Below are 22,964 nucleotides of genomic sequence, written 5' to 3' on the forward strand. Positions count from 1 at the left end.
TGAATGGTATTAAATAACATTTTATTACAAAACTTTTATTACAAATTTAACAATAAAAATGAAGACACGTAAATTCCTTAAACAAGGTGATGTGTCCTTTTATACCTTTTCCCAATAATGAATAAATACTGATTTTTATATATTAAAAGCAGATGTCATAACACGAGGGCAGGGGCAGTGAAATCATAATAAAATATGATCATGATAAGACTTGAGATCAGATCTGTTTATGAACATGCTTATAACGAATTACTGCATAGAACGAATGGATTGTAAAGTCCTGTTTTAGCTCCCTATATATTAATGACCAACTTCTGCAAATGTGTACAATGAACTACTGCTATAACAAACTATCATGGTCCCTTCCGGTTCATTACTTTACTGTAAATAGGTTCTAGTTGCCATAGGATTCTGATTCTAATGTTGGACATAGTTTGTATGCCTTTCTATACAACTCCATTGCTTCTAAACATTCCCCGGCAGCCTGAAACGACACAAAGCAATACAGCACTTTGTAAACTTATTTGTCTTATGAAATTAGTATTAATGACCCACTAATGTAATAAATATGTTCATATAAATACAGGGTTGTGAGAGGGGCTGGAACAAAAAAGCTTACTTTCTTCCCAAGTCAAACAAAGGCTTTCAAATAACATATCCTGGATTGGACAAACCTGGTCAATCGCAGTGAAACTGACGAAATCCTGCCATGGGAATGTACTATGCGCGAATACCACTTGTGATCGCACGATACTACTTTTGATCTAACTCTTGTGTGAGGTGTGGCATTCTCAGTCGGCCAAAAGGTGCATCGTTTTGGGGGTTGTTTTTATAGACGAAATGGAAAAGTGCATTTACATGTTTCCGCATAGTTCTCACATCCCTGTAAATAGAGCTTATGATTTAATGTATAAATATTATTGATAATTTTTAAAAAATAAGATACAAGGAACATTTTATTTTCAAAATCTTGATTAGCGATATTTCTAGTCAACTGAAAATTGTATAGCAACTACTGTTTAATGTTTTAAAATTGTGTAGTGATCTCTGAAATGAGCGACGCAATACTGAACAAAATGTTCCCTGGATATTGATTTTTAGAATGTATTAAGCTTCTCAAATCTCGTCTAATAAAAGGTCTTGTCTCAAAGTTGCATAATGGCCGCTTCCCAGTAATATTATTTAGTAACTTTTGCTTTGAAATGTAAACATACCTTCAACAATACGCTCATAAAAAAATAAATTACAATTTTTAATTTAATGGTAAAAAAATATACTAATACATTGTATATATAGAGATTGGAGGATAACTGACAGAATTGAGGGTGTATCTGCAATGAACACGCCTCAACAGGAGGATGTTACTGACGAGTTTGCTGTCTTTGTGCAACTCATTAGTCTTTGATGGCGCTATCTAGCCACAGAGTGTCAACTTCACAAGTTATTTATGTAAAGATTGTCTGCAGGATCAATTACTTACATGCATTTATAAAAATATTATTAAATATAAAAATAACAAAAATGGAACTTGTAACTATGCTATAGCACCTTTCATTTTTAATAAATCTATATACTATGTACTATAGTTATTGCACAACAGCAGTAATAATTTTTACTTTCAATGAGAAATGCAAGTAAAAATGGACTGAAATTCCAGAGGGCCCTCTCGATAAAAAATCCAAACTTCTTGTTCCAGAGTTTCCTAATTCTGCTTTTGTTTGTAAAAGTTACCTCTTTTCTTTCTGCTTCTTGTATCATCTGCAGCCCCTTTTCTTCATCCGGCGACAAGGATGGCTTACTGGTGTTTTTAAACATGATGTCTGTTCTCAGGATGTACTTTACGCCATCACTATAAAAAGTAATAATTGTTCAGTTAAATACAATTTATTTACTTTACACTAATAAAACACAGAATTAAAAAAAATATGTAAATTAAATTTTTAAAATATGAACTTTGTTAGCTGATCCAGTGTTCTAGTCAGGATCTTGACAGGGTAGAGCATTAATTTAATTGCTGGGCATTTTTAATGTGAATGTCATATTTTTAAAGGTTGTTCCCATCTATCTGTTGCTAGGTCTTTATTCATCAATACAATGCATAAGCAGATATAAATGAAGAGAATATTATTTACAGTATTATTCAAAGTGTCTACAAATATTTTACATGTCATACTGACACACACACATACATGTAGTTGTTAATATGAAAACGAACCCCATTCTAACCTTAATTTCTGTCCTTCATGGAGTCGTTGATGATTAAAGAGGATCCCCATTCCTGTTTCGGGTTGAATGCGATATAAAATATTTTTTTCTTCAGCACAGAACTTGCCATCAGCATCCTATATATAGATAATATAGTTATTTTGAAATGCTTACGAAAATCAAATTAACAAAAATATATATACTGTACAGATGTGTTCTGTTATATCTACAGTGAGACCCTTCTAAAGGGGAACCCATGAGACCAAGTAAAAAGTCTGGTTTTAAGGGGTATTTGGCTTAGAGAGGTTCCATTCTGTACTGATATTTAAAACACTGTGAAAACATCCGTTTATGAAAGTTTGTTTTGTTTAACGACACCACTAGAGCACATTGATTTATAAATAATTGGCTACTGGATGTCAAACATTTGGTAATTTTAACATATATACATGTATATATATATAGTCTTAGAGATGAAACCTGCTTTTTCTATTAGCAGCATGGGATCTTTTATATGCACCATCCCACAGACAGGATAACACATACCACAGCCTTTGATATACCAGTCTTGGTGCACTGGCTGGAATGACAGGTAGCCCAATGGGCCCACCAATGGAGTTTGATCACAAACTGACCGCACATCAAGCGAGTGCTTTACCACTGAGCTATGTCCCGCCTCTTCTGATTATGAAGGGATTCTAGACCATAGACTCCAGTTTTGAGGGGTTTCACTGTATATACATATATATATCGAAAACTAGAGATATACTAAAAGACACATAACAAATTATGAATCCACGGTATAAGAAGAAAACATTATTGAAACTGTAATCTTGTACTTTCACTGTGTTCTGTTATACATAGTGAAACCCTTGTAATCCATGAAACCAAGTAAAAATTCTGATTTAGAGAGGTTCTTTTTGTACTCGTATTTAAAAACTGTCAGAAAAAACATATGATTTTTAAGGAATTCCAGATTACAATTTGATTGTTTTCACAGTATATACCTGTATATAAGATGAAAATTAATGATACTGACATACTAAAAGATGTATTACATTAATTAGGAATCCAAGGAGAGAAAAAAAAGATTATTGAAACTGTAATTTTGTACTATTGACTGCCCTAAACATTGTTTAAGTACATTCATTTTCCATCAAGGTACACATCAGACTAATACTGACATCGACAAAGTTAGTCCTGCCACCATTAAAATTACAGTTTTACCTTGTACAAAGTCTGCCTTTCATCAACAAAGTTAGTGCTGCCACCATTAAAATTAGTTTTACCTTGTACAAAGTCTGACTTTCATCAACAAAGTTAGTGCTGCCACCATTAAAATTACAGTTTTACCGTGTACAAAGTCTGCCTTTCATCAACAAAGTTAGTGCTGCCACCATTAAAATTAGTTTTACCGTGTACAAACTCTGACTTTCACCAACAAAGTTAGTGCTGCCACCATTAAAATTACAGTTTTACCGTGTACAAAGTCTGCCTTTCATCAACAAAGTTAGTGCTGCCACCATTAAAATTAGTTTTACCTTGTACAAAGTCTGACTTTCATCAACAAAGTTAGTGCTGCCACCATTAAAATCTCCGTTGAGATATAACATCAGTGTCTTCATTGATCGCACTGTGGCACTTTCAACAAAATGACCATCGAAGTGTGGAGCAAAATGTCCACCAGGATAATATCGACATAATCTAAAGACCTGAAAAATATATATTAAAAAAATATTAATGTTTATGAACTATTTTTAAAGCTACTATAGTGCACAGAATAAGCATGCTCTTTTACATTTTGTAAAACTTGTGCTATATGCAAATACACAAAAATTGTACATTAAAATATTAAAAAGTGGATACCCAGTACTTTGGACAAAATTATATTAGTCAAATACTAAATATTCTAGCCACTTTGTATTAAATATTAACAATAGGCTACTTTGGCAATGGGCAGGCTGAGGCCTGTTCATGTCAACAAATCTCATTTTGTTTTTCAAATTGACAACTCTTAAAAAGTTGTATCTAAAAACTGTAAAAATTTGTTTTAAAAAAAATGCAGTGGTAATATCTCATACCTTATTCAAACGATGTGGTTCCCATGTTCCCTGTACAAGACACTTGACACCATGAATGTGTTGTTTCGACGGATCTCCTTCAACTGTGATGTCTTTCAAGAAATCCTTAATTCTTTCCCATAACACAGATGCTAACCCAGAACTCTCAAATATTATTCTAAAAGACAAGAAAAAACCCCTACATGTATTAAATAAAATTGACTTTTGCATTAAATACTGGCTCGTACAGATTCCCCCATTAATTACATTTTCACCTATGTTTATTGTCTGAACAGACTTCAAACTAACTAAAATAGAAACTTGACAAGATACATGATTAAGCAACCATTTTGATGACAATATAAAAATCAACACTAGATGATTTCTAAAATGCACATGTAATTACTTATGTGGAACAAGAGTGGATGGTTATGCCCCTCCCGTTTCCACCGTTATGCCTACCCTGTTCTTGGAGGAACACCCACCCCTAACTCTTCCCCCTCCCAATAAGTTCTTGCCTTCAAATACATTAATTTTCACCATCAGACAATTGAATTGACAGTGCCACTCCCCCCACCCCCGTTATCTTAGGACAGAATCAGCTCTGGGCTTATCACCTACAGCCATTAGTTCAAGATTAACTTCGAGTGCATTAGTTTATCAAGATAAACGTCTCCGGCACGATATTTATTACTGTGTTTATTGCTGTGCCGTAACAATAAATGTTAAAAAACGAACCTTGGTGAATTACGATTGCATGTGCATGCACTCGAGGTTAATCTTGATGAACTTACTGCAGCCATCACACATTTCAAGAGTTAAAAATCAAACTTTACTGTAAAACATTCTTATACTTACCTTTGACAGTCTCTGTAACTGCGTTGTGATGTTCGTAATTCACGAAATCCCGATATTTCGCCAGTTTCAATGTAGTGCTGACATTCTTTTGAACTCATCAGATTGTGCAACAGAAATCCTTGATCACCAAAGTCACAAATGTCAGACTGTTTAACAAGTTTATCGTAACACGGATCTTCAAAACTATCAATATGCTGCAAAGTGTCAGCATCGTAAAGTATTTCTCCGTTTTCATTTGAACCATCCTCAACGCCGGGGACAAATACAGAAGTCATTTTTCGTTTATTTACAATGTTTTAAGACAATCCGACACAGTAATTTTCAGTTTCTTTTACAAATGTCGAGATATCATATTAACAATAAATGCATGCTATATGCTTGTTTTATGCCCTACCCATATACTATTGCACACACATGTGATTGTTTAGTGAGTGTATTCATTCATTCTATTCTGTGAATGACCACTTTATTTCTGTGTATATTGCACAACCAGGTGAAAGAGCACGTTGTTATTGTTGACGTTTCCGGGTTGTCACTCGAAGGTAACACGGAATTACCCGAGGTATCAACAGTATGAACAATCGGAGGCATTCGGAATAGTCCGTCTGTTACGCTCACGGTATTTTTAGTCAGAAAATTACTTATATTGTCGATGCAGAAGTTCAAAAACCCAGACTCTTGTTTTAAATATATGACCACAGTGTGGATAAACTGAGACTTCCAATGTATCAGTGTATGCTGATAAATACGATAAGTTCGAGCGTCGAATCGTGGAATTAGCCGAGGTATGCCGAACTTTTTAATAGATTTCGAGACTAATCGACAGAATTCACGAATCAAACCGTAGCTGCATGACAAGGTTGAATGCTTCTTTGGTGAAAAGCTGAACATTACCGATGACAGTAGCTAAAAGCACCGAACTGAGGTGTTGTCAAACATTATTTTCAGTTATTTACCCAAACTCTTCAATCTACTTCATGTCTTGTCAAAGATGAAATACATTTTTTCTTACCTAGGTTTCCCAAGTGAAGCTCAAAAGTCTATGCATCCCTGACACCAGTGTGAAATGATGAGTACATTTATTTTGTGTTGTCATCACACCTGGACTGTCAAATATAGGACAATCCATTTTAATTCAATGTTTTTTATCCATCATCTCAGAAGACATTTCAAATGAATTGTTGGTTTCTGTGAATTATATTTGTGTAATCAGTGAGTTACCTAATCCTAACACTTATAGTATACTATGGTTTTGTACCACAATGACATTAACAATGTATTTTAAACTGATATTGCCACAAGATAATAACTTTTAATTAGATTTTTTGGAATATGTGAATCCTAATTTTGCAACTTAACAGTTCACTACAATTCATTGGTGTTGCACATAAATTTAAAACTGCATATCCAACACAAACAAAACAGTTGACATAAAATACTGTACTTTGCTTTTAAATAATTCTTATAGTATTCTGAGAAACATTAAAATATTCTGTCAAGGTGTTATTTCACTGAATGTTGGCAAGTGTTGTAAAAACTACAACTATTTTTATAGCAAATACCACGAATGTATATACATGTAATTGCACTTTTTGTGATTATAGGGGTGGAATCCCAACTCAGTTGGAAGAGTGATCACCTGAGGTGCTTGGGTTTATAGATAGAATCTTCTTGGGATCTTATAACTGGTATATATCAAAGGCTGTGGTATGTGCTGTCCTGTCTATAGAAAAGGGCACATAAATGATCACTAATGATTTAAAATTATGAATCACAATTAAGTATATATCAAGAGCCATGGTATGTGCTGTATGAAAGTGCATATAAATGATCACTACCGGTAGCTGCTAATGATAAAATGTAGGTTTTTTCCCAGAAAAACTATGAATCACAATTACGAAGAAAAAGAAGAAGTTAATAGCTAATATTAATCAATGTGCTCTAGTGATGTCTTTGAACAAAACAAACTTTAACTTTATTTTTTGTGACTACTTTCAGTTAATATTTATGGATGCCGTCTTAGACAAGTAACCATGTCATTTTTCATAAGATTAATAATAGGTTGGTCTTATACATACAACTGAACAATATAAGTGACTATGCATCTTAAACTCCCAAACAATGACAGCTTATGTGCTAAATAAAAATTTGTCTAGATATCTTGCTGTGAAAAAAATACTGTGACAAATGTTTTTTTCTCTTTTCTAAAGCTCATAACATTTATATTTTGGGGTACATCTCCATTTATTCACTTTTTATGTCATGTGATTTTATGGACCATAATCCAAGTATCCTCTCACTATTGTTAACTAAACAACTAATATAATGATATATATATATATATGAAAATATTTTATTCAAATATAAATATTTCAGTGGGTTTTTTAAGGAAAAAGTTTAAGAATAGCCAAGGCCCAAAATGATAATTGATTTTTCAACAATTTGTCAAACAACTTAATTACTTTTAAGGGTGGGACGCAGCCCGGTGGTAAAGCGCCCGCTTGATGCACGGTCAGTTTGGGATTAATCCCTGTCAGTGCCATTTCTCATCCCAGCCAGTGCACCACGACTGCTATATCAAAGATCGTGGTATGTGCTATTCTGTCTGTGGGATGGTGTATATAAAAGATCCCTTGCTACAAATGGAAAAATGTAGTGGATTTCGTAAGACTGCATGTCAAAATAACAAAATGTCTGACATCAAATAGCTGATGATTAATAAATCACTGTACTCTAGTGGCAGTGTTCTTACATTATGCCGCCCTCCTTTCAGGTTCAGCCACCCTCCTTTATTTTCTGCACCCTACTATAATTTACAGCACCGATCTCTGCTATTTTGAAATGCAGTTTTCACACACAAAAATAATAATGAGTATGCCCACTGGACATCAAAGGAAACGAGCCGTGTTGTGTGTACGAAAAAGCAACTGACGATGAACTTCAGTAGCTTATGACAGTTACCCTAATATAATTTAGCAGTATTTTTAACAGCCTCTATTTTGGCCCATACCTGTATCCATTTGCATGTTTGATACACACAATAAAAGTTATATTTTATTTAAGCAATGAAAACATTTGATTTGATTCGGCAGTCTCTGAATGAAAAACCACATAATGGTGCCAAATTTGTCACATGATCAGACCAGTCATTCTGTCTTTTGTTTCCTCTATCATCTGATATATTGTCCTCAATTGCAAATGTAATTGGTTGTAACTAATGAATTTTACTTTCTGTCACTTCTGTTTATTCAGCAATTCTTTATAAAATATTATAAACTTTTCATTTATTCAGCAATTCTTTATAAAATATTATAAACTTTTCATTTTTTTGTGTGTGTGTGTGGGGGGGGCATATCACCACTTATAAAAACAACGGAAGTGGCAGTGTTTATAATTAAAATAATTTATCTTGGGTGCCAAAACATATATATCCACAACCTTTCCAAAAAATAAACTACTTTTTATCAGTTGGTGATATCAAAGAGATCGATTCATTTGATGAAGATAAAAATAAAAAGAAAAGAATTTGTTTATCCCACATTAGGGGATCACTTTACAAACGTCTTTATTGTTTTACATATATCTTGAAATATTTATTAATTAAAATACTAATATTAAAACTTTGATAGGTTCAGCAAAATCGGAATTGGCCGTGAATGTAAGACCGACAACATCAAGACGGCTTTTATTTCTTATCAACTTTTTTGTACCAAATAATGAGAGGCAAAATAAGGAGTATGTATTGCCGCAAAGTTGGCCAACGAACACACAACAATATATGGTAACCAAGCTTCCCCCACTTTGTTCTTTGCTTTTAGGTGCTTCGCAACAGCCCTCCTGTTATGCTCATGAACTTCAGAAAAATTGTTATGTGCATGGCTATTGATTACTCTATGATATATTCAGACATATTCTTATAAGATAAACCATTATGTTTCTACATTGTTACACCACAAACACATTTATACATGTCAAAATGCATATCATCAATATCGTTGCATTCTTATGCATCAAAGATTACAACGTTCTGGCAGTCAGAACTATTATGAAATCAATGTGTATGTCTGTTAGAAATACTGATTATTATTGTCAACTTCCAGCAATCTGCTACCACCACAAAAACAGAACAAATGTTTCTGCTAAATGAAGCATTATTTTCCTATTTAATCCAAATATATAAAACTATATCTATGGGATCAACTTTTATTCTTGAAAATAAAAATAATAAATTAATAACTACAAGCTAAGGTTGTATATGCCACGGTCCTATAGAATATATATATATTCCTTATTTTGTAACAGTCTTCAAGGAATGCTTCATCTTTCCAGCAGATTAAAAATACTCTTATGTCGTTTCGGGGATTTGCTATCAGGTCTGGGTCTCTTAGATGGCGGATTCTGAATAGCTGATTTTCTTTTCTTGGTAGCAATAGCAGATTTTGATGCAGGCTGTAAAAAAAATGCAAATACCGGGAACATGAATGTTTTTTTTAAATTATTATTTTTTTAAATTTTATTTAACGATGCACTCAACACATTTTATTTACGACTATGTTGCGTCAGACATATGGTTCAGGACCACACAGATATGAAACACGCTGTCAGCACTTCATGGGCTACTCTTTTCGATTAGCAGCAAGGGATCTTTTATATGCACCATCCCACAGGCAGGATGACACATACCACAGGCTTTGATATACCAGTCATGGTGCACTGGCTGGAACGAGATATAGCCCAATGGGCCCACCAACAAGGATCGATCCTAGACTGACCACGCATCAAGCGATTCATGAATGTAATGCAATAATAATTTATTTAATTAAAGTAAACTATAACAAACATAAACTATATTTAAATATGCAAAGTAAATAGGGGAGAAAAAGTGACCCACACTTAACATAAATGATATACTTAGAATCTGAATAATTAAATTCTTCACAGAAGGCCTTGATTAACTGGTATTTGTTTGGTGAGACAGTAATTATATATGGAAATGCAAATTGACAACAGGAACTCATTAGTACCCTTAGCTTTGGAAAAAGGGGAAAGAAAAAATATGTTTTAAATAAACAGGCTGAGTAAAACTTTGAGTCTTGTTCATGAATAGTTAATCTAAAATCTTACTTTATTGCAAACCCCCACCCTACTGAAGGACTGGCCTGAACATTCCTACTGCTGATGAAATGGCAAGAATCTTACAATGTGTTAGATGGTATATGCAAGTTCATGTAAATAATTACTTCAGATTTATCTTGAACCTTGTCTGGTGACACAACTTGAAAGATGAAGTTCTTAGAATTGGTCGGTCCTGTTGGATTCACCGTGACCTTGGAACGAGCAGAAATCTGAGCCAGTGCAGCTTTACTGCGGGTCAAGAAAGAGCCTTTTCTAGCAATCTGAAAATTAATAAACATATACATCAAATATATTCCAAAGTATGATTTTAAAAGAGATTACAGATTATGAAACAATCCTAACAATATTAAATACAATTTCAGCTGTATGTTTGCTTCTTTTTTTTAAAGGGATTTAAAAATGATAACTTAAAATGAATCTGAAATTAAGATAGACTTGATTGTTTGCCGTTCTCATACTATGTAACCGGACTTACCACCTATATATTCATTTACTATACTTTTTTACTGTCAAAATTACCTGTTTAGTAAACACATCTTTCTCCTTGACATTTTAAGGTACAAACACAATTTATTGTAGTCCCATTTTTATCTCAACCATCATTCTCCTAGATTCTGGTTTAGTGACTTTATTATTTATTATTTCTGTTCATTCATTTTGACTGGCTGTTTGGATGTTTGGGGGTGGGGTGGGAATTGAAATGAAGGGATATGCACTTGGGAGAGATGTTAGGTTAATGGATGAAACGGAAACTCTCTGTCCCACTTGATTCAGATGACTGATCAGGATGTGATTAATATTTAACTATAAAAGAATTGAAGAAACTTGATTGTTTTCTCTTGTCACAAATTCTTAAACATATCTCAAACTAATGGCTTAGATTTTAAGATGGCAAAAGCAAAGTCATCCGTAGTGTAAGAGCGAAGGAGAAAAAAGAAGACAACTTCAATCACGTGCCATGAACAGGAAGCAGAGAATTCATTGAACAATTTTTAGCCATCCAATTGGCTGTTGGAACAGCGGAAAATGCCATTAGTCAGGTTAAGTTGACAAGAAAATATTTGCTTCTACACTACAATGGGATGTGCACACTATAGAATCTTGTTGGGTCGAACTCGGAAGGATCAAATACACTGCAACGCTCAAACCAAAAACAAAGTCCTGAGTTACACTTACACAATGTTAACTGAATGGTTAGGTCAAACTATCTGATGGGTCGAACACTTTCTCCAGCACTGACGGGGTTCGAGCCAACAGGATTCAACTGTACTTATAAAATATTCCAAAACACTTACACTTGGTTTAAACACCTTGACTGGACTTTTATTTGGCTGCAGGGGCTTCTTAAATTCTGTTTCTTTTTTCTCAGTTGAAACTGTAAGAATATAATTTTTAAAACATTAACACTAATAATTAAATTGTGGAAGAAAGGTTTATAAACATATGTGACCATGTCTGCAAAATATGTTTTTGGTATTTTTTTTTTATAGCTAATGGTCATACAAGTATCGTAAGGAGACCTATATTTATAAACGACCGTTGCTATCCAAATAACTACCCTTTTATTTGTATTTCAATGCTTCAAAAGAGCATTAAACTGGCTGCTATGTAACAAAGTTTCCTGCACGTGCATAAAAAACTGAAGTATGTATCAGTTGTAAATATTGTTAACTACATTACTTGTATCAATGAGTAAAACCTTTAGTGATATATCTTACAGCCAGAATGAAACTTTTCAGTGTTTTATCAAAAAACATGTATATTGTCCAACAAAACATGTACTTATATAATCAAAACTGAAACATTTCCAATATTTTAAGGTTACCGAACTTTTATCAACATGACTGCTAATTATCTTTATTTATTTCCTTACTTGCTAAAAAAACATATTTTCAAGTGAAGAAACCCATGCAAGAACAAACATGTTTTTTGTTGTTTAATAGTTAAATTACCTTGTCGTAATAAAAACATTTTCCCCAGCTTTAAAAGTTGACTACCATCTTCATTTTCCTGTTCTTTTTCCTAAAATAAATAAAACATAATTAAAATTAAATGATATAATACATGAGTTGCTTTGTCTTAAGTTGGGAAGACAAACCAGTGAAATAAGCAGTATGTAAAACATATCTGTTAAACAGTTACAATTTTTAAAAACCGGCCTCAGTGGCTTATCAGTTAAGCCATCAGACATAAGACTGATAGATACTGGGTTCGAACCCTGGTACCAGCTCACACGCAGAGCGAGTTTAATGACTCAATGGGTAGGTGTAAGGCATCTCTCTCACAAACCGTGTCCTGGACAGACAGCCTAGATAGCTTAAGTGTGTGCCCAGGACAGAGTGACTGAACCTTAATTGGATTAGTGGAAGGGAACAAAAGAGGGTATGAATAAAACTTCAGCCATATCAGAAAACATACTCTCTGTTCTTCCAAGAACTTTTCTCTTTCAAATCTTTCCATTCTCCATTTTAATTCATCTGCGTTTTCTTCCTCAGGTCCTTCATCATCCGACCCATTTCCAAACATGTCTTCTTGGGACTCTTCATCTGAAAAATTCCTCACAAACTTTTATTCCAAATTTAAAAAGTTAAAGTTTATTTTGCTTAATAACACCACTAGAGCACATTGATTTATTAATCATCGGTAATTCTGACATGTTTTCCCAGACAGTACACACATATCACGGCTGGAATCAGAGAAATAGCCCAATGAGCTGATGGGAATCAATCCCAGAATGCTTAATTTTAATATTACTCTGTTGGTATTCTATAAAGCAATAACTCATTTGTCTTTATTTAAGTTTTTCTATGTTGATTTTGACAGAGAATGTTTTTAAAAATATAATCATTTTTTAATAAATAAACACGAAACAAAATGAAGACACCCAATATCCCTGGTTTTATGAAATCTAAGGACAAGTAGTCAGATGAACCAATTTAAGAAAGGAATGGACAAAAATATTATTTCACAGAGATTCTTATTTTCAGAAGACCTCTACAATTTGAGTAATTTATCATTATTTATTCTTCAATGGGTAATACCTGTTATTAATCCGAATAGCTGAACTAAAACTACTAGCTGTTACAAGTATCTGGAATTCTCAAATTACCCTGATTACTCCACTTGAATCTCCTTGTTCGACCTTTTCCATCAGAATACAGATCACCATCTGGCAGGTACATTTCCTGGAGTCGCATTATGTCACGTTTGTCTTCATCTATTGTTCTTTTCCTGAAAACATACAGTATTTTATACACATTATATACGCCATAGATATACATAAGCCCGGCTGGGTTGAATGTAACAGATGAATGCAATACAGACTTTCATAAGATTGGGAATTTTAAACCAATACCTTGAAACCTTTTGTTTAAATTAGTCTATTTCTGACTTGCTATTAAATGTATTGACCCTGGTTATTAGGCAGTGTACAATATTCCATTCCTGGCCTGGTGCTTATAAAACTTTTCAAGTCTACACTCGAGACTCTAATAGAGTCCAAGACACTAATGCCATACAAATTGTATTCGTGTGACGTCATTAGAGATTGAGTCTGGACTCTAAAACTTTTATAAGCACGGGCCCTGGTTAGAGATTTTCAAAGCTGTTTTAGTGCTATGAAATCATGAAACCGCCGTAAGCTATGACGTCACTATAACACAGGCCATAGTTATATTTTAGCCAAAGATTGTTTTACGATATCATAGTGCTAAGATAGCTTTGGAAATCTGGGCTCTGGCTATTACTGTTTTAATTAATTAGATGTGAACCAGAAAAAATAAATTATAAATTTAACCTACAAGTGAACTCTTCCAACTTGGTCGCGGAGCTCCTCCTCGGAGATTGAGTTGTCCAGATCGCCTTCTTCCATCTCCATAATATCATCCTCTTCTGGGATGTCTAGATTTTCATCGCTGTCATACTCGCTTCCTATTTAACAGAAACATGGCAAATCATCAATATTCCCATTAAAGTGAACACTGCTAGGCTAGTTTAATACTTACAAACAATTTAACCAAAGTAATCAAGCTGGATTCAAAATTGTCCACAAAAAACAAATGCAGCCAACTTATACCTGTTCAAACAGTATCTCTATTAAGACTTTTAATATATAGTAGGTTGCATTCAACAGTACAGTTATAGTACAACTTACCCTGTCTTAAGCACCAATCTGTCTTATGAATGACAAACTTCACAGTAGCCAATTATATTTCAAAACTGACGTAAAACAAAAAACAATACCTGACAATTCTGCTTCTTCTTCCACAAAAGCTTGTCTGATTTTTCTACAAAGAAACACATAATTATATTAATTTAACAAAGCACAAAAAAAAGAAAAGAAACAAAAGACAAAGAGAATCTTATTTTATTTGCAGACATGTTTATACTATTGCAATATAAATCCTCTCCATCCTATCCCACCCAGCGGTAAAGTGCTCACTGGATGCACGCAAGGTTTGGGATCGATCCGCGTTGGTGGGCCCATTGGGCTATTTCTCGTTCCGGCCAGTACATCACGACTGGTATATCAAAGTCCTTGGTATATGCTATCCTGTCTATGGGATGGTGCATATAAAAGATCCCTTGCTACTAATGGAAAAATGTGGTTTTCCTCTCTGAGATTATATATCTAAATTACCAAATGTTTGACTCCAATAGCCGATGATTAATAGGTAGAATAGATGTTTAAAGACACCCCAGCATGAACTGATTATTCATAAATCAATGTTCTCTAGTGGTGTCTTTAAAAAAAAAAAAATTTAACCACCCCATCCCATGAGTTTATCTCAGTACTTCTTCTGGGGAGGTGAGTGTAATATTTTCTAAGGTATCTAAAAAACAAGATGCTTTATTTATACTGAAGAACATTTCTGTGGCTTCCTCAATAATATTATTTTTAAATTGCCCTATTTCACAAAATGTAGAATTCTAGTAATAATTTAATTTCTGAAAAAAATAGAACACTTCCCTCCCTCATTCCTAAATTATACTTCAATTTTCATAATTATATTTGTATCAAATTACTAGTTAATCAAATGCAGTACTTGCAGTTTGACGATTTCCATGTGAGTGAAAAACTGCTCGCCTCATCACAAGAAGATATTGCTAATTTATTTTGCTCTAAATAACTGTGAATTTTATGCCGAGACAATTACTCTCCTACATAATTTCAGGAGAGCTCACCATCAAGCCATAAACACTGCAAATGTTAATGCTGATTTGTATAACTCACTTCGTTTTACTTGCAACAAATCCTTTAAAATGTTTCTTCTTAGATCTGACTTGAACGTCTGGGAGTTCTTCCGTGTCATCAGAATTATCGTCTGTCCGTTGATCATCATCATCAGACAACTCCTGTTAGACAACAATGAGAACATATTTTAATGAAAATCTATTGTTTATCCATTAGTTGAAGCAAGTTGTTGGACAATTAACTAACGTATGACCTAAAAATATTACTCAAGAATGTTTCTCACCAAACATGCATGGTGTTCCCATAAATTGATTTCACTAGGTAATTTCAAAAAATAAAAGCATGATAATGCATATAATATAAGTTAAAAGTATGCTTAAGTTGTGGAAAGAAAAATGTAATTTGTATACAATAATCCATCCCTATCAGGGATTTATCCAGGCATTCTCTGGAACATAGGCCACATCCCAAAAGAAAGTGGCTCTGAAAATTCCCAATTTCTGTACTACAAATTCCTAATATATTTAATTATGTCTTCTGTAATAAATTAATTTAACAGTGGTATACTGCATCATGTATAATTTACTCGCACTAATTTTCCCCAATTCCATCAAACATAGGACTCTTTTGAAAAATTCCTATGTGGTACATTAAAAAAAAAAAAAAAAATCCAGAAAGAGCTTGTCTAATGTCAATGTGTTTGTTGATAGAGACAGATATGCTGTAAGTGTATTACCTTTTCACTATCCAGGTTATCTTCTCCATCTGACAGGAGATTGAACGATGTATTACTTTGTTCTTCATCGGTGGCTTTTCTTTTTGCATTCCCTGATGCCCCGTCTTTGTTACCATCTGGACAGCTGAATATAGAGTTAATAAGAAAAAAGAATCAGTTATATTTAACATTATCATTATACATCTTTCAAATTATATAATTATAAAACACAGGCCCATCCCCAAAATGTTCTTTTTAGTTTAGAAGTGCTACTATTTATGGGAAAAGGTATAAACCGCCATCCACTAACAACACTGCTGTTTGTCTCAACTGAGCACATTCAATTCCATTGGTCATTCCCAAAAGATTCACAGATAAAAAAATTAAAAAAATTCTACTAGTAAATTAACTAAAAACATTTAATGGGCAAACAGGTCAGGGTATAATTGTACATTTCAAGCAAAAGTTAATAATTAATTATGACAGGAAGCCACCATTATGCAATGTTGAAGCAGCACCTTTAAACAATACAGGGCTTGAACTTAATTACAGCACTTGTCATCGTTGAAATATGAATTGCCATAGGTCGGAAGGAAGGAAATGGTTTATTTAACGAAGCACTCAACACATTTTAATTACGGTTATATGGCGTCAGACATATGGTTAAGGACCACACAGATACTGAGGGAGGAAACCTGCTGTCGTCACTTTATGGGCTACTCTTGTTGATTAGCAGCAAGGGATCTTTTATATGCACTATCCCATAGACAGGACAGCACATACCACAGCCTTTGATGTACCAGTTGTAATACACTGGCTGGACCGTAGGTCGGAAGCATCAACGATGGCAAAATGTATACACCTGGAGAACATTATCTGCCAGTATATAAAATTTGTACACTTGAAATGTCTACATACAGCAAATAACAAACATGGGATATAACTTCTTACGTTAGAGCCCTGCAGAATACTATTAACACCTGGTAGTTAATGTTTAATGGTTATGGTTATCTGTACCTTGCAGGAAAGAAACCAGAACAAAGGCCAAGAAGCTCGTCCATGTCTCCTGTTGTGGATTTAGTACTGCCTCCAAACAGATTTTTACAAGATACTTTCTTGCCTTCCTCTTGGGTTTCTGGAATAATATTCAAGTCAGTTTTAATAATACATTACTTATATTGTGGTGAACACAAGAACATTTTAGAATCACTACAACATATTAATTATAGTGATTGTCTACTGCTTTTAATATACTATATTTTGTTGACTATTCAACGCACCTTATATAAACTGCCCCTTCTGATTTGGGGAAAATTTTTATATACAGCAATATACGGTAATGTTATCATTTTAAAGGATAGATTATTCCACTTTCTGCATACATGTACCATACAGGTTTTTGTATTTTTAATTGGTCCATTAAACTTCCCCAATATGCAGATTATAAACCTCTAAAATATGAAAAGTATAACATATAATAATAAAACACATAATAACTACATACCAACAAACTTTCCCGAACACAAGCCTAGTAGTTCATCCATGTTGTTCTGTGTACTAGACACATGAGACGTCTCGTCAATGAAACTCAGGGACTCTTTAGACGGCTTTCTCAGGGATGTATTAACCTTCAGGAATCTAAAATATCATTAAAAAGATAATACTAATATATTAATAATAAAATAAATAAAAACTAAATTTACTTCAACACCATTTCATGGAATCTTTGTTATAATTAGTTTACTTTCTTCTTTGTTAAAGTATTTAAGTATTATTATTTTTTTTTTTAGCAGATTGTTCAATAAAAAGAACCAAAAATTTCAATCCAACTAGTTAATAAATATTGACCCGAAGATTATCATTTGTAACCTGGAACAATAAATATTAAAAAAAAAAAAACCCCACAAAATCATCAGCCTTACCCATCTGCATCTAGCATCTGCGACTGCGAGTCGTCTAAGAGGAAGTTGAGACTGTCATTGGACATGGAAGCCTTGCTGGGAAGTCCTGCCATGCTGAGCGACTCAGTCTGTGTATCATCATACAGGTCTTGAGAATCTTCAATAGGTAGCGTCAGACTTGATCGCTTTCTTGGTTTCTGCAACAAAAATTAAACTTTGTTTTGTTTAACGACACCACTAGAGCACATTGATTTATTAATTTAGATTTCAAACATTTGGTAATTTTGACTCATAATCATAATCTTTAGAGAAAATCTGCTACATTTTTTGCATCATCGGCAGGGAATCTTTTTATATTCACTTTCTCACAGATAGGACAGCACATACCAAGGCCAATTAAAATATTTCAACAATTAATGACATCACAAGAATCTTTCATTGTAAGGGATGCCAAGTTCTGACCACAGGGCTAGCTGTGCCATTCACCAAATTTGCCAACTGAGAATTTTAAACTCAACTGACAAATTTTATTTTAATTTGGCGAAATAATTTCATGTAATGACTAGTATTGGGGGAAAATAAGGTGGGTCTTTCACTTCTTTCTGTTTTGCTCTTGTCATCCAGAGTCCCTGGACGATAAGACTATTTTAAATGGTCAGGATATTTTAAAATTTATTTATCAGATTGTAGTGCTTTCTTTCTAATTCGGGGTGGGATGTAGCTCAGTGGTATAGCGTTCGCTGATGCGTGATCGATCTAGGATCGATTCCCGTCGGTGGGCCCATTGGGCTATTTCTAGTTCCAGCCAGTGCTCCACAACTGGTGTAACAAAGGCTGTGGTATGTACTATCCTGTCTGTGGGATGGTGCATATAAAATATCCCTTGCTGCTAATCAAAAAGAGTAGCCCATGAAGTGGCGACAGCGGGTTTCCTCTCTCAATATCTGTGTGGTACATAAGCATATGTCCGACACTATCTAACCGTAAATAAAATGTGTTGAGTGCGCTGTTAAATAAAACATTTCCTTCCTTCTTTCTAATTCCTAATAAACATGACTCACCTGTGTTTGTGTTGCAGACAGATGCTTTGATAAGGGAGATAAACCATCTAAAGTATCATCATTATGATCTTTACTCGTCACTGGAAAACAAAAAGTACATTAAGACACATACCGGGTACATACAATTTTACACACCAATTTTTCCTTTAAATAATGTTTCCCCTACATTTTCTTAAAAATTGATGGTGAACTCAAATCTTTTTTATTTTTTAGTTGTTCATAGTTTTGTGCCAAATAAATCAATTTGCACTCACACACTTAAAGTCAAATCAAATGAGGCACTTGTGAAAAAAAAAACCAAAATGATTTCGATTTACTATAGGAATCAACAAAAATTGTGATTTCCGAATCTTTTAGTGAGTTCAGGATTTTAAGCTTTTAAAAAAATTTGTTTATCAAAATAACAAATTTGATTCTTAGCAATCCCCCTAAAATGTCCAAGCAGCACTATTGTTTTGCCAGCAGGTGTAAATTAATAAACAAAAACCCCACACACCACTAGAAAATGGTCTGGCATCATCTGCAGTACTTTCAGTCTTTTTTGCTTCTTTTTCACCTGGTGCTGACTGCTGACTCTCTTCATCATCACTAATTGCAAGTTTTCGCAGTTTCTTTTTCTTTACTGCATTCTCTAAATAATAAATACAACAGCATTGTGTAAAACATGTTAATAATTTTGGTCTATTTAAAAAACAAATACCAATATGAACGAATCAGATTTCAAATGCTAAGAGTCATTCAACATTAGTTATCTGTGCATCTTGAGGGCCACATCCTAATATTAATATACTTTGGTGAAAAACACAACAAACCTGTGAAAAAAACCCAGTAGTTATGTTGGTCATGTGGCCTCAATAACTGAGTAAATGTCTTATCTTGTCTTGTATAATACGGATTAAGATGACATTGGTAAAAAAAATCAAAACAATGCAGGCTCTTGAAAAGTAGTTATTGTGAACTTTTCACGAAACATCAAGGATGGAACAGTTTTCAGGAGACACTGAAATTCGGAATTCTGGAAAATCTTAACATTTTTTTTACCTCTAAAAATAGTTAACATGTTATTTTGCAGGGGAAATTTCAATACATTCAGACTGAAAAAAAACTTTAACCAACTACTAACATCATGGGAAAAGTTTCCATTTGAAAACTGATACATTACCAAATTTTTAAGCAAAAAACATTCTAAAAGTACTGCTAAAGCAATACAAGCCCCCTACAGAGCACAACAAATTTTCTTAACTTCTAAATTCAAGGGCCATAACTCAATCAAAACTGGGTGAATCACCATGAAAGTTAAACTTCATCTGTAATAGTACATGATAAAGCTATATCCAAAATTACTGCTCAATATCTTGAAGCATTGAAAAACAAAAGTCTGGAAGACAAATGTCTGTATCATCCTAAAGTCAAGAGACATAATTGTCACAAATTGGTAAATCGTCATTAAAGTCAAACTTGACGAACATAAAGACAGAGATGGATCAGTAGGGGACTAATAATGTTCAGCATTTCACTCATACTATTTGGTATTAATAATATTCAGCATTTCACTCATACTATTTGGTATTAATAATATTCAGCATTTCACTCATACTATCTGGTATTAATAATATTCAGCATTTCACTCATACTATCTGGTATTAATAATATTCAGCATTTCACTAATACTATTTGGTATTAATAATATTCAGCATTTCACTAATACTATTTGGTATTAATAATATTCAGCATTTCACTCATACTATTTGGTATTAATACCGTGTGAATGTTCTTCATCGTCTGAAGAGTCCAGACGAAGTTTCATGGTGTCCGGTAAGTCTGTGTTTTCATCTGAGTCATCATCTGTAGAGTCTTCCCCATCATCATTATTATCATCGTCCTCTGCTTCCTCATCAGCAAAAGGATTTTCCTAAATAATAACAAACTATAACTAGTTTGTTTTAAATCACTCAAAATACCATAGCATGTAATTTAAGGTTTGGCACACAAAAACACTTAAGCTGTAATATCACAATGGTGTGTGCTGTGGTGAAGTCACAGTCTACGATGATTTTACAATTTTGTAATGCTAAGAGAGCTTTGAAAATATAGGCTCTGGCTACTTACACAGGTTACGACACACTTATCAAGTACATAATTCCCATTGTTTTAGTATAATAATGAACATTAATCGTATAAAAAAAATAATCGCCAAAGTTAGGAACATATTACCATGACTGTACAAAAACATGTAGCAGGTTTCCTCTCTAAGACTAAATGACAAAATTACTAAATGTTTGACATCCAATAGCTGATGATTAATAAATCAATGTGCTCTAGTGGTGTCTTTAAACAAAATAAATTTTTGTACAGAAACAAAACAAGTAATTTATTAACAAAGTACTGGATTATTACTGACAAGTGCAGACCTCCTGCCAACCTAACAACTGTTGCAACTCATTTTGATGTCTGCATGAACTGAGATACTTTAAAGCATTCTAGTATTAGGTACAGTTAGGTACAAATACAACTTTTTACACACACACACACACACCATCCCCCCCCCCCCCCCCCAAAAAAAAAAAAAATTTAAAAAGAAGAAAAAAGAAGACGAAGTAGAAACAACGAAATAAGAATAACTTGCATCTTGTTCCTCGTCCTCGTCCTCATTTCCAAACTGCTCCTCAAACTCGTTGTCCTCCACATCCGTGTCCGTTTTATCTGACAGTTCATCCTCATTGTCCAACATCGCTTCTTCTTCATCTTCCCCGGCAAATCCCTCCTCGTTTTCCAGCTCATATAACTCTACACGCTTCTGTCGAGCCTCTTCTCGTTTCACCTTTATCTGAACTTTCAGCTGGTCCTTCAATTTCAGCAGTTTTGCACCTATAAATACAAATCAACATTTAAAATACATGGTATTTGTCATACAGTATGAAAGAAATATGCTGTTATCACACAGGACAGCCTTTAGTTCACACGGACAGCATATTTCTTGGAAGAGGAAAAGCTGACAAATCTACCGGGAAGAAGTTTATTCAGTGAACAGGCCAAATCCTAATTTAAATTAAACTAATCCTTTTTGTAATCTCTCTGCATCTTAAACATTAACACTCTATGTACCCAAACCTTTTTTTAAATATATAAAAACATTCCAAATTTTGTTTGTTAGGTTAACAGAGTGAATTACACCTCAATAGGAACTATTTAGAGACGTAAAAACAAAAAGGACACTGTATAAACTATATTTGTAAATGTGAATACTGAACCTTATGACTTAGATTTGTGCAGGTTACCTGGTGTATCAAGATTAACATCATCTTCCTCATCATGGTCGTCAACATGGTACGTGAATGAAGTCATCTTCAAATCATCTTTACTGCCATCACTGTGTTCCTTTTGAACAATACTACAAACAAAATTTAATATTTAAATTATTTTATATACTTATATATATCTATTTAAATGACTGCTATTCAGAAATCATCTCAGACACTATATTAACAGGGGTCAAAATTTGTTGACATTCATACAGGCTATTCGGTCTGGTAAACTTCAAATTCTGTTGCCCATAATCAAAACCTGCTGGATCAAGTATGATTGACACAAAATTACTGTGTGAATATAAACGTGAAACAAGCATTCTGAGAATACTGCTAAAGCAATACATGTCCCCTACCAGACACAACAGAGTCCAAGTCAAGGGCCACAACTCTGTGAAATATGGATAAATTGCCAGGAAAGTTAAACTTAATCTGTAACAGTACATAATAAAGTTAATTACAAAATGTCATCTCAATATACTGCAAAAAGAAAAGTTCGCAACACAATTTCATATCTCCTAAGTTCACG

General features: G+C 33.7%; 2 protein-coding genes across 2 annotated transcripts in view; both read right to left on the minus strand.

Annotated features, from left to right (window-relative positions):
- Positions 1 to 4: 4 nt before the first annotated feature.
- LOC121372442 lies at positions 5 to 5,871 on the minus strand. The gene is made up of 6 exons (XM_041498747.1): positions 5,124 to 5,871; positions 4,287 to 4,443; positions 3,747 to 3,917; positions 2,227 to 2,342; positions 1,732 to 1,849; positions 5 to 484 (listed from the first exon to the last, which is right to left on the minus strand). The coding sequence occupies exons 1-6, from the start codon at positions 5,396 to 5,398 to the stop codon at positions 395 to 397; spliced, it is 927 nt and encodes a 308-aa protein (XP_041354681.1). The 5' UTR covers positions 5,399 to 5,871; the 3' UTR covers positions 5 to 394.
- Positions 5,872 to 8,652: 2,781 nt separating this feature from the next.
- Positions 8,653 to 22,964, minus strand: part of LOC121371650 (claspin-like) — a 31,964-nt gene continuing 17,652 nt past the window's right edge. Inside the window, exons 14-31 of the mRNA XM_041497692.1 lie at positions 22,409 to 22,521; positions 21,757 to 21,998; positions 20,892 to 21,042; positions 19,627 to 19,761; positions 19,131 to 19,210; positions 18,091 to 18,266; positions 17,673 to 17,806; positions 17,186 to 17,303; positions 16,190 to 16,313; positions 15,493 to 15,614; positions 14,502 to 14,545; positions 14,060 to 14,189; positions 13,369 to 13,490; positions 12,678 to 12,805; positions 12,212 to 12,281; positions 11,555 to 11,634; positions 10,364 to 10,519; positions 8,653 to 9,572 (exon numbers count right to left, since the gene is read on the minus strand). Of these exons, the coding sequence (XP_041353626.1) occupies positions 9,441 to 9,572; positions 10,364 to 10,519; positions 11,555 to 11,634; positions 12,212 to 12,281; positions 12,678 to 12,805; positions 13,369 to 13,490; positions 14,060 to 14,189; positions 14,502 to 14,545; positions 15,493 to 15,614; positions 16,190 to 16,313; positions 17,186 to 17,303; positions 17,673 to 17,806; positions 18,091 to 18,266; positions 19,131 to 19,210; positions 19,627 to 19,761; positions 20,892 to 21,042; positions 21,757 to 21,998; positions 22,409 to 22,521 (2,257 nt within the window). The 3' untranslated portion in view covers positions 8,653 to 9,440. The remainder of the gene's footprint in view (positions 9,573 to 10,363; positions 10,520 to 11,554; positions 11,635 to 12,211; positions 12,282 to 12,677; positions 12,806 to 13,368; positions 13,491 to 14,059; positions 14,190 to 14,501; positions 14,546 to 15,492; positions 15,615 to 16,189; positions 16,314 to 17,185; positions 17,304 to 17,672; positions 17,807 to 18,090; positions 18,267 to 19,130; positions 19,211 to 19,626; positions 19,762 to 20,891; positions 21,043 to 21,756; positions 21,999 to 22,408; positions 22,522 to 22,964) is intronic.

Source organism: Gigantopelta aegis, chromosome 4, assembly GCF_016097555.1.
Source record: "Gigantopelta aegis isolate Gae_Host chromosome 4, Gae_host_genome, whole genome shotgun sequence".
Lineage (NCBI taxonomy): Eukaryota > Metazoa > Mollusca > Gastropoda > Neomphalida > Peltospiridae > Gigantopelta > Gigantopelta aegis.

Excerpts from the sequence above, each read along its gene's own strand:
- LOC121372442 (XM_041498747.1), bottom strand. The coding sequence starts at position 5,398 with ATGACTTCTGTATTTGTCCCCGGCGTTGAGGATGGTTCAAATGAAAAC. Across the intron at positions 4,444-5,123 it reads AGTTACAGAGACTGTCAAAG|AATAATATTTGAGAGTTCTG; the intron begins GTAAGTATAAGA and ends CTTGTCTTTTAG. Across the intron at positions 2,343-3,746 it reads AAAGTCAGACTTTGTACAAG|GATGCTGATGGCAAGTTCTG; the intron begins GTAAAACTAATT and ends ATCTATATATAG.